The sequence below is a fragment of the Chinchilla lanigera genome, unplaced genomic scaffold, assembly GCF_000276665.1.
Source record: "Chinchilla lanigera isolate Chin_1 unplaced genomic scaffold, ChiLan1.0 scaffold00082, whole genome shotgun sequence".
In the NCBI taxonomy this organism is placed as follows: domain Eukaryota; kingdom Metazoa; phylum Chordata; class Mammalia; order Rodentia; family Chinchillidae; genus Chinchilla; species Chinchilla lanigera.
In genome coordinates, this window is record NW_004955483.1 from 2,455,720 (window position 1) to 2,466,871 (window position 11,152).

At 48.5% G+C, this 11,152-nt stretch overlaps 1 protein-coding gene across 3 annotated transcripts in view; it reads left to right on the forward strand.

The window, feature by feature from the left end:
• Positions 1–7,491, forward strand: part of Kiaa0319 (KIAA0319 ortholog) — a 59,150-nt gene extending 51,659 nt beyond the window's left edge. The window contains exons 18-21 of one of the 3 annotated variants that reach the window (XM_013503840.1): positions 836–958; positions 1,884–1,983; positions 3,660–3,751; positions 6,838–7,491. In XM_013503840.1, the coding sequence (XP_013359294.1) occupies positions 836–958; positions 1,884–1,983; positions 3,660–3,751; positions 6,838–7,016 (494 nt within the window). In that variant the 3' untranslated portion in view covers positions 7,017–7,491. The remainder of the gene's footprint in view (positions 1–835; positions 959–1,883; positions 1,984–3,659; positions 3,752–6,837) is intronic. The other 2 variants (XM_005403369.2, XM_005403370.2) reach the window with 2 other exon arrangements.
• Positions 7,492–11,152: the final 3,661 nt, after the last annotated feature.

Genomic DNA, 11,152 nt, shown 5'->3' on the forward strand with positions numbered 1-11,152 from the left:
TGTTACACCAAAGTGGTCATTTCAGCTAGAGTTACAAGGGCCACAGCAATGTTTGATCAGTAAATTTAATGTGTTTCAAATACATGTCAAGCTACCACTGACTTTCTCGGTTATAATGTAGACTAAATTTTTAAAATAACTTCATTTTTTTTCTAGCTACAAAACAATATTTGTTTATTTTAGGAAATTTGACTTATCCAGAAAGGCTTAAAGAAGACAGTAATCCTCAGGATTGTAAAGTCTAGAATTCCCACTATCCAAAGAACTTTTGTTAATATTTTGATGTACTTTTTTCCAATTGCTCCATCTCTAGGAACATGTAATATAATCAGGATGGTTTGATATATTTTAATTTTTTTTAACTTCAAATCATATTATGATCATTTCCCTTCAATCATATTATGATCAGATATCTCTTTAGTGAGATGTTTTAGGACTGCATGGTTCCTCCCTGGGACGATGATTGCTAATTATGCAGTCAGCCTCCATGCTTGGACTTAAAGATTGATTTTAAATAGTATGATAATATAAATAAATGCTTGTGCATATTCTCAATTATTTTTACTGAATGACTTCTTAGAGCTCATTTTCTCAGGCCAGAGGGTACTGGGATATTTTGCTGCATTGTAAGGCTTCTGCTGTGTGTTGTGTGTTAGCTTTCTCTGCTCTTTGCTTGCTGGTGAGAATCTTGGGGATAAGTGATTCCTGGAACCCCTGCCCACACCATAAGAGATTCTTCAGCAGCATCGAGGGCCCGTGCCATTGAAGGTACAGAAGAAGAGGAACCCGGGATTCTTTCCCTCCACAGTGACCTCAGCCCGCCACCTCTTTGCAGGCTGTCTTCTCACGTGTTCTGGCCATGGCCACTGTGACCCCATCACCAAGCGCTGCGTGTGCGCCCCACTGTGGATGGAGAACCCCGTACAGCGTTACCTGTGGGACGAGGAGAGCAACTGTGGTGAGTGCCGACGTGGGCGGGGCTCCATGTTCCCAGAGGTCCGCTCATGTGGACCCACCAGAACCAAAGAAAAAAATCCAGACCACTGCCAGCATCTACCCAAGCCAGCACCAGAGATTCAAGCCCCAGCATCAGATGCCAAACTGGGGCCCTACAGGCTTTTTGGGGGCTAAAATGACATATCCTTGCCAGTCCACTGCTAAGAGTACATTGGTTGTCTTGGAGATCCAGGTGGGCAGGAGAAAAGGTAAGAGCTGGCTGCCAAATGATGTTCCTGTGAATGCCGCACAGACTTGTGGCTAAATTCACAAATAACCAGCTTTGAGTCACTGTTCTAAGCAGTGTTCTAAGCAGTGTTCTAAGCAGTGACTCAGGTCAGGCCTGAGTCTTCCCTCCGTCAGCTTCTCGGTGCCTGAGACGCTGATGCAAAGCTTTTTACGTCAGATTTCTGCAGGGACGAGTTAGGCCTGAGGATCAGGGCGTTTCCGCGTTGCCCTTTATCTCTTGACTGTGTTTGTGCTGCTGGCAGCCACGCAGACACTCAGTGGCTTTGTTAAGACCAGGCCAGAACTTTTAGGGGAGGGCTGTGATTCTCGGGACTCTGGAAGGAAGGTTTTGATGTGGCCCATGCGTGCACTTAAGAGGCATTCCTACTTCCTTGATTCATGTGCACTGCTTTTGTTCTCGAGAATAGTATGTGCTCTGCCAGGCCCCTGATCTGAATGCAGAGCCAGGGCAAGGCAGCAGGATCACTCTTGATGTATTTGTGTCTTGCCCTGCTGTGTTCTGCAGCCCGTCCCCAGGTGGTGTCAGCGCTGAGGGCCTCTGCTTGGGAGGATTCGGATGCATTTCCTGTCAGTCATCACAACAATGGTGTTCTGCAAGCAGCATCTAACGCTGTCCACTCTGGTGTTCTGGTTTTCAGAGTGGAGCGTCCTCTACGTGGCGGTGCTGGCTTCTGCTCTGGCGGTGCTCCTGGGAGGCATAGCCTGGTTTTGCATCTGCTGCTGCAAGAGGTACCTGGCGTGCGTATTTCTCACTAGGTGCAGCTCAAACGTTGTTTGCTTGGATTTGTGAAACCGCTAAACTGTGGGACTGACACTTTCTGCCGCAGGCACGTGGGCCTAAGTGAATGGCTCCTTCCTGGGGGCGGCTCTGTCCTCCAGCGCTCAGATCTGGAGAGGGCCAGCCGCTGTGCGTCCTCAGTGTGAAATGAGTTCCCCAAGCCCCACTTCAGGCCCCTGCCGGTCTCCGCAGGGAAAGGAGTTCTAGAACTATGCTGGTATCCCAGGTAGACTTTGATTTTTAATTATTTGAACCAACAATCTGATTTATTCGGATCCTTTCTAGTCCATTTAAAACTTGAAGCGAGGCAGTAATACCACCACAGAGAACTTTCGCTTTAGGTGTTTTTCCTTCTTTTCTCCTCAGAGCTGACCTCTGAGAAGCCCCTGAGCCCTCTTATGGTCTGAATCTTGCAGAACCTCGTGCTGCACCTTCCTTGAGGAGATTTGTAGGCACAGTAATTATTTCAGTCCTCAGAAGAGAACATTGCGCCTATTTTTCTGTACAACGCACTGTAAACCCTCTCAATGATGTGCTCAAAATAATAGGTGTACTAAAATTAATAGGTGTCTTTCAGAAGTCACTTATGACTTACCTTAGATTTGTTTGTGACCATGCTCCCAAGAGTGACTGGCGAAGAAAGCCACGCCCTGGGAGAGGCTTAAACCCCAGTCAGTCTCTGCAGCACCTGCGGGTGCCTGTGTCACCGACTGGGCGTGACTTCAGCGTTGCGCAGCTCTGTGTCAGACATAGCAGGCAGACGCTGGTGGCGGCAAAGCAGTGAGGGCTAAGGATATGTAGTAAGAATTTTCTCTTGCGATTCTTGGCTGAGGGTTTTCTATATATTACCGTGTCCTCCCTGCAGCCATCTGGGAAAGGGACGGCTCTTATGCCCCCTTACAGGAGAGAACAAGGAGACAAAGAAATCTGAAATAATTTTCTGAGGTCACCAGCTAGTAAGTGCTAAATCAGAGGTGATGGGCCCATGGTCTGAATCCCCACCTGACCAGAAAGTTGAAATTCCCGTTTGCTCTCTGTGTGCCTTAGGATGGGTTGATGTGTACTTTCAATTAATCCCCTGCAGCATAGAATGAGGCACATAGGGCCAGCTTGGTTTTCACGTGCTATGAAAAAAAGCAACAACTGGATTTTGCTAAATAATTCTGGGAACTCACTGTGTTATGATTTCCGCCGTCTCTCCGTCCCCACTCCCCACCGTCTCTAGTTTCATTCCTGCAGCTTTCAACATTCCAGGCCACTGTAGAGTCAGGGGAGAACTTACCCACCCAGGTCTCGTGAGTGCGGAATTTCTTGAGGAGAGACACTGTGGACCAACCATAGATGTTGAGGGCTGCTGTGAGGGGCTCAGGCGTGGGTGAGACCTGTCGCTAGGGGGCGATAGTGGCACGACCATGCATGCCCCAGTGTATTTCTGCAGGATGTTTCTGCAAAATGCCCTCCAGCACCACCGCATTCTAACCTGGCCTTGCACCTGCCTCATCCACAAGGTGTTGTGAAACAGAGTGTTAGATTCTAAAGGCAAAACGCCTCCCATAGTGTCTTCCACGTATTTGAAATCCTGGATCTTGGTTACCTTTCCGAGAACATGAGCTGAGCTTTCCATTGTCCCTTTCAGAAGAAAAAGGATTAAAATAAGGAAAAAAACCAAGTACACCATCCTGGATAACATGGATGAGCAGGAAAGAATGGAACTGAGGCCCAAGTACGGTAAGACCATCCCAGGTTATGGAATCCAGGTATTAGGCCAGCACTAACTTGGGTTTAAAGAAGGATAATAAACCGTAGTCAGCACGTGAATGAGGAGGGTAGAACCCGGGGGTCTGCAGAAAAAGCCATGGCCCTTGATCCTGAGCATATGCTCTGGGGAGGGGCTGCGGGTGGGCAGCTTTGTGCCAGAAACGTGATGGTATTTGGCAAAGCACTTGGAGGCGTCTGGGGGAGGGGTGGGAAGTGTCTGCCACTCTGGTCCCTGCCGAGTGGCCACGGGGCAAACAGTGCCTTCCCCAGGAAGGGCCCCAGTGCTCGGCCGGTGCTTTGTGCGTGGAAGGAGGCAGGACAGGCACGCATCTTCCCCCAGCTCATCTCTGAATGCCATTCCCATTAAGTCTGCCAGGCCGGATTTGCAGCCAGATGACATTGGACTTTAACAGCAAGCATTTTCAGCAGCTGCCTTCGCTAATGCTTGTGCAGATCGACCCTTCACAGAGCGCATTGATCCTCACATTCAGAACTGTGCCTTGCCCACCTCAGTTGACTTTTAGATCTGCATTTATTAACTACTGCATCCTTAATGCACTTTCTCTGGCCCTCTGAGGCTGCGTACCACTGACCCCATGGATTTTCTTACTTCAGGGTTTATGACTCATTCTTTCAGAGGGACAAAATCATGTGCAGGGTGGTGAGATGCAAAGTGTCGTCCTGTGGCAGTGTTGAGAGCCCGCCCCATGCACGGTCACCAAGCAGCCCTGGAGATGAGGGCATGAAGCCTGGTGCCGGCTGCAGGAGCTTGGCCTGAGGGAGGCTTGAGATTATATCTGATTGGGGGTGTGGCAGGTCCTGACAAGGCCGCCGATTGTGCGTGCAGAGTGGAGTTAGGAGGTGATGACACAGGAAATACGAACAGTAGTGTGTGTTTATTGAGTGATCATCATTTGTATCACGCAATTTAATGCCAGAGTATTGCATAGCAACTTTATACCTAAGAGCTCAAGGTGCTCTGGGTTGTTTTATCTCACCCACCTTCCTCCTGGGATGCTGTCCTGTTTCTCTGCCTCTTCCCCAGGTTTGGAACCTTGGTCACCCGGGCGCTGCCCTACCCAGCCTCCCATCGACCTCATCTCTTGCACTCTTCTTTTCTTCATCATTGTCTTCACCCAGCACCCTGGCTCAGTTCCTTCCTGTTTTGTTTTGTTCTTTTGAGACAGGGTCTCGCTATGTAGCCAGGCTGGGCTTGAGCCCATTGTGTAGACCAAGTTGACCGTGAACTCACAGTGATCTTCTTGCCTTAGCCTCCCAAGTTCTTTTTTTTTTTTTTGGTTTTTCTCCGGTACCGGGAACCGAACTAACGACCTTGCGCTTGCCAGGCAGGCGCTTTTGCCGCTGAGTTAAATCCCCAGCCCCCCAAGTTCTTGCATTACAGGGCTGTGCCACTATGCCCGTCTGGTTCGGCTCCTTTTAACCTGACCTCTAAACTAGCAGTAATAACAATAATTTTAAACAAGTATTCCATGCTGAAGGCATTCTGGGTATTTTCAACACGTTTTACCCATTTAATTCTAATCCCACTAAGTTAAGCACCGTGAAGTATGTACTGAGATTCTTTCCCATTTTCCAGAAGAGGAAACTGAGGCACAGGAAAGTCTGGCAATGAGTAGGTGGGTGCAGCTGGCCTCCTGCGTCAGACCCAGGCCTCTTGTCCTCTGCCTCGGCCTGTCTCAGTCCCTCTGGCATGTGACAAAGTGCTGTAGACCGGGTGCTCTCGTGGAGCCCTGAGGTCCGAGGTGGAGGTGGCAGCAGCTTCAGTGTCTGTCCCCACAGGGGCACCTTCCCCTCAGCCTCGCCTGGCGGAGGGGGCAGGGCTGCTCTGTGGGGCCTCTTTCGTGAGGACACTGGCCCTGTGTGTCACCTTCCAGAGGCCCCACCTCTCCATGCTATCACCTTTTTGGGGTGACACACATGATTTTTGAATGACAGCCCTTTTGAACCACAGCAGCCTGTGTTCCTTAGGGACCTCTTTCTCCTGCACACTGTAGTTCTGTTACTATCTTAAAGTATTTTCCACGTGTCCTTCCTATGCTTGCGGGGTAAAAACCCAAACTGTCTGGTGTGCCCGTGCTCCTATGCTGTGCAAGGTTCCAGCCTCCCGGCCTTCCCTTCATTGTTGCCCATGTGAGTCATATGCTCCAGCATCTGATTTTGTCTTTTCCTTTAGACAGGGTCTCTCTGCATTGCCTAAGGTGATCTTAAATTCTCTGGTTCAAGCAATCCTCCTGCTTCAGCCTCCTGAGTATCTGGGACCTAGGCATGTGTGCCACCACACCCAGCTCATTTGCCAAACTAGTTTTCTCTACGTCTTTCTGGATGTTTCTGAATGCTCCATGCCCCTTCCCTGTCTTCCTATCCAAGTCCCTCTCTTTCTTCAAATCCCAGCCTCTGAGAAAAGCAGTCACAGCCACCAGCATGTGCTTGTCTTGTCTTGTTTCATGTAAGACTTTTTATTTCTTAGAAATGAAATTTAGGGGGCTGGGGATTTAGCACAGCAGCACAGCGCCTGCCTGGCAAGCGCAAGGTCGTGAGTTCGATTCCCGGTACCAGAAAAAAACCAAAACCAAAAAAAAAAAAAAAAAAGAAATGAAATTTACTCAAAGCGCTTGACTGAGCTCAGTCACAAACGCCTAATGGCTCTCCTTTCTTGAGCACTTCCTGTGCACCTAAGGCTGGGGCAATGCGCTGAGGTGCTAGCTCGCTGAATCCCCACCTTAAACCCCTGAATACTGCACGTCCCTTCCCTATCTTTTGTTACATCCCAGTTTAATGAATGAGGAGAAAGGAAAGCCCCGAGAGGGAGGTTAAGTACCTTCCCCATGGTTGCACAGCTGACAAGTGTCAAAGCTGGGCTGCAAGCCCTTGCTACTACAGCCTAGGAACCCCACCCCCACCTGCTGCATTGTGGGTAATTGCTTTGAAGGTCAGAGGGCACAACTCCCTGCTCCTCACGTGACCTGCAGCCAGAAGGACAGGGCTGAAGGTGACCAATGCTGTTTCTTCTAAGATAGTCTGCTGCTTCTCCCCAGGTCTTAAACATTGCAGCACAGAGCACAACTCCAGCCTGATGGTGTCTGAGTCAGAGTTTGACAGCGACCAGGACACCATCTTCAGCCGAGAACGGATGGAGCAAGGCGACGCCCAGGGTTCCATGAACGACCCGGTTGGGAACGGCACCTCCTTCAGCTACTGCTCAAAGGACAGATAATGGTGCAGCACTGAAGCAGCAGACCCCGCTCTGTGGCGGGCCACCCGCAACACTAGCTCCGGGCAGCATCGTTTGCTGCCCCTCCCACAGGGCGGGGTGTGTGCCCCTGTGGAGTGCAAGACTGGTTTCTTGGAGTTTTCAATAGAAGAAGAAACAAAATACTGCTCTTTGAACTGGAATGCTTGTTCGTAGGAACAAAGGCTGGGTAAAACTCCTAAGGTGTATACTCATAAGGGTTTTGTAAATTTGTAGCTGGTGCCCTTTCATATTGCTCATGTTAAAATAAAGACGAACACTTGTTTCTCTACCTAGACCCTTAGGGAAGATGTCGGGACAGCTGGTCACCCTCGGTAGCTGCAGTCACCTTCAAGGACAGCTGGCCGAGCAAGGCTTCTCCAGCCGGACCTGCAGCCGGACGGCTGGGTGTGATGTCTTCCCTCTGGGTGGCTGAGCCGTCTGTGTGCTGAGCTCGACACATTTCCATGCCTTTGCCACAGCCAGCACTGGGTGTGCTCTCCCGAAACCTCCAGAGCTGAGGAAGAATTGAATTCCAGGGACAAGGGAGGCAGGGTTTCAGGACTTGGCCATTCAAAGTTGACTAAAGGGTCTGGGGATTTAGCTCAGCGGCAAAGCGCCTGCCTGGCAAGCGCAAGGTCATGAGTTCAGTTCCCGGTACCGGAGAAAAACCAAAAAAAAAAAAAACAAAGTTGACTACAGCATTTGACATTCTTTGTCTTTTCACTCTCTAAGAAAAACAAACTACACTGAGGCCGCTCAACTCCAGTCTCTACCAAGGGCAGTACAGTTGATTAGTAACTCATGGAACACGTATCAAGCATGTAATGTGGGCTGTGCCACTGGGCCGCCATGAAGAAGGGTAATAACTGTGGGACTGTGTCTGTTCCGAAGCTCTGAAGACAGCCAGTCCTGATGGAAACACGATGGCCTTGCTGCTCCGGACTACAAGTACTTCCCAAAGGGTACCTGGATATAGACATCTGCACCGTGTATGTTTAAAAAATACTTAAAAAGAAAACACAAACAACAACTAAAAGATACTTATTAAACAGTTTTCTATTAAATCTTATTGTAAACATATGGAAAAAATTAAACCATTTCCACCCACAAAGTAGCACCCAGAGCAATGAACTGGATTGTAATTTGGCTCAGTGGTGCATGCTCATTAACCCCAGCACTCTAGGAAGCTGAGGCAGGAGAATTCACAAGTTTGAACCCAACCTGGGCAATTTAGTGACTTAGCGAGACCTTATCTCAAAGTAAAAAATAAAAAAGGGCTGGGGATGTGGCTCAGTGCAAAGGACCTAGTTCCGGTGCCTAGTACCACTAAAAAGAAAAAGCCTGCCAAGGTGATTGGCCCCTGCAGGTCCCCAGCTGCCCATGGTCCTGAGGCGTTGGTAATGCCTGGGACGTTCTTTGTGGGAAGAGAGAAGTAGAACCAGTGTTGTGGCAGCAGATGTGGACACCTAAGGAGCGCCCTGCTGCATGTGCTCCATGACCTGCAGTGCAGCCGGCGTTGCCCAGGGTCACACCCTGAGTGAGGGATCTGGGAATGGGGTGCCACATCCTGCCCCACTGCACTAAGAACTCCCACCCCAAATGTTGGAGGGGAAAATCTGCAGGCCGTCAGGGCCCCCTGAGAGTTCTGTTCCTAGGATTTAGAGGAAGAGCTTTAAACATGGCCAAGAGCAAAAGACAGGGAGAAAGTGCCCCCCTGTGGCTCCTGTTGGATCTCTGCTGGGCCACCCCTCCCCTCACATCTCCCTCCTTTTCTACCCTGGCTATCTCAGCTTGGCCTCTCCAACCCTCCCACCATACCGGAGCCTTGAATCTCTGGGGGATTAAAAGATAGACACCACAGTGGCGATCAGAAAGAGCGTCTTCTTTCCTTACCCCAACCCTCATCAGAGGCCCCAGGCACGAGCTGGTATGGCCACCTGGCAGTCCTTGTCTTGCGCTGCTTGTCATGAAGGGTCTTTAGGAGATGCAGCACTCAAAGAGCTTTGGATAAACAGAGACAGATGAGTTGCTAGAGTATGGGAGAGAGTGTGAGGGAGAGAGTGTGAGTGTGAGGGGCTTACTGGCTGACAAGTAGTAATAGTTGCTGAGTTAGATTGAGAGAAAGAGGAGCAGAACCTGCATTAGCAGCCCACATGTTTATACCCACAGAATCTCCTTAGGACAATTTGTCACTCAGCAGGCCAGGCATGTCCCCACGAGGGTGGGGAGGAGCTCATCTTTTTGAGTGTGACCAAGCTATCATGGGCTCTGTTCTAAATCTTGGTTTTATTCTTGAAAATGTATGATTTTCCTCATGTGTTGGCAAGGTATGACTGCTAATATAACACTATTAAATATATATACTAATCTACATAAAAGTGTCTGTATTTTCTGTAATGCTGTTTTTAAGGGGGAATATTTTTTTTAATGCTTTCATGTAGAGGGAATCCCCTGAGTAGGGATCAGAAACTCACCTGTAGCCTGCTTTCTCACTCCCTGGCAGCCAAAAAAGGGAGCTTTAGGTTTTCAAATAATTAAAAATAAATATTTTGTTTCTTTTGATCTGTATGAAATGGAGATTTGTGTCCATTGAATAAAATCTTACAGGAACACATCCACATTCACTTATTTACATGGTTGCTCTTTTAGCAAAGTTAAAAAATTTTGACAGGAACTGTCTACAAAGCCTAAAATGTTTTCTTATTTGGCTTTTCTAGAATTGTATTTTTCTTCCCCCAAGCCTAGCGTCACCCCCTGATGACACAGGCCTTGGGGAGGAACTGTGCTTGCTCAGCTCGATGCTTCCGGTCTGCTTCTGGTTCTAGGCAGATCACTCTGCATAGCAGGCAGGCCACCCCCTGCTGGAGAAGTCTGGCAGTGCAGCAGAGGAAGTGGTTGGGAGCTCTGACTTAGAAGAATGTGTACTTAAAATTACATAACCTAATCCAGGGTTTTTGTTTTTTTTTGTTTTTTTTTTTTGTACTAGGAATCGAACTCATGATCTTAGGCTTGCCAGGCAAGTGCTTATGCTGCTGAGCTACATCCCCAGCCCTCTAATCCAGTTTTTATCACTAATAAAGCTGGCTTTAAAAAAAACTGTATTTGGGTATAATTCACTTAAAATAAGCTGCACATACCTAAGAAGTATAATTCGATGTTTTAATGTGTGCACATCAAACTCATGAAGGGATGTATCACCGCCACAGGTTTCCCTGTGACACCTGGGAACCTCTCCTTCCCCGGCACCCACTGGAGATTAGAATGAATATTCTAGAGTTTCATATAAATAGACTCCCAATGGAGATACCCACTTTTGGAGCTTTCTCCCATCAAGAAATTTCCACCTTCTATTTAACACAATCCATTGACAGTGTTGGTGAGGTCACTGCTTGTAGACGTGCAGTTGCTGGTGATGGGAGTGGGGCTGTTGTAGTGAAGTGAGTGAATTGCGTGGTTCTGGTTCCTTGGCAGTCTGGTAAGAATTCTGCAATAGTTTTCGCAGAGACCAGAACTGTGCTTTCTGAAAGTAAATGAACCAAATCTTCATGCGTGGTCCTCACAGAGGTGGGTTGGGAGGTGTGAAACCTCTGAGATGAGGCCCAGTGGGAAGTAGTTCTGTCCCTGGAGAGCTGTCCTTGCCGGGTACACGGGGACCCAGCCCCTTCCTCGCTGTCTGCTTCCCTGTGGCCATGAGGTGGACGGCTTTCTTCTCCCAGGTGCTCCTGCCATGATTTTTTTTTTTCCCTGCCATGATGTTCTGTGCCCCCTAATCTAAGCTTTTCCTTAGGGACCCTGTCCCCTAAGGAACAGGGCCAAGTGACCATGCATGGAAACCGTGCATGAAAATAAATCATTCCTCCTCATAATTTGATTATCTCTTGTCATAGCAATGGAAAGCCGATCAAATACATTTCCATTACTGAAACTAAACTTTTTTTTTTTTTTAGTCTTTTTTGAGACAGGGTCCTGCTATGCAGTTAAGGCTGGGCTTGAGCTCACTTTGTAGCCCAGGCTGGTCTCAAACTCACAACGATCCTCCTGCCTCAACCTCCTGAGTGCTGGGATTACAGGCATGTGCCACCATGCCCAGCTCTGAAACTAAAGTCTTAAAGTTTCTC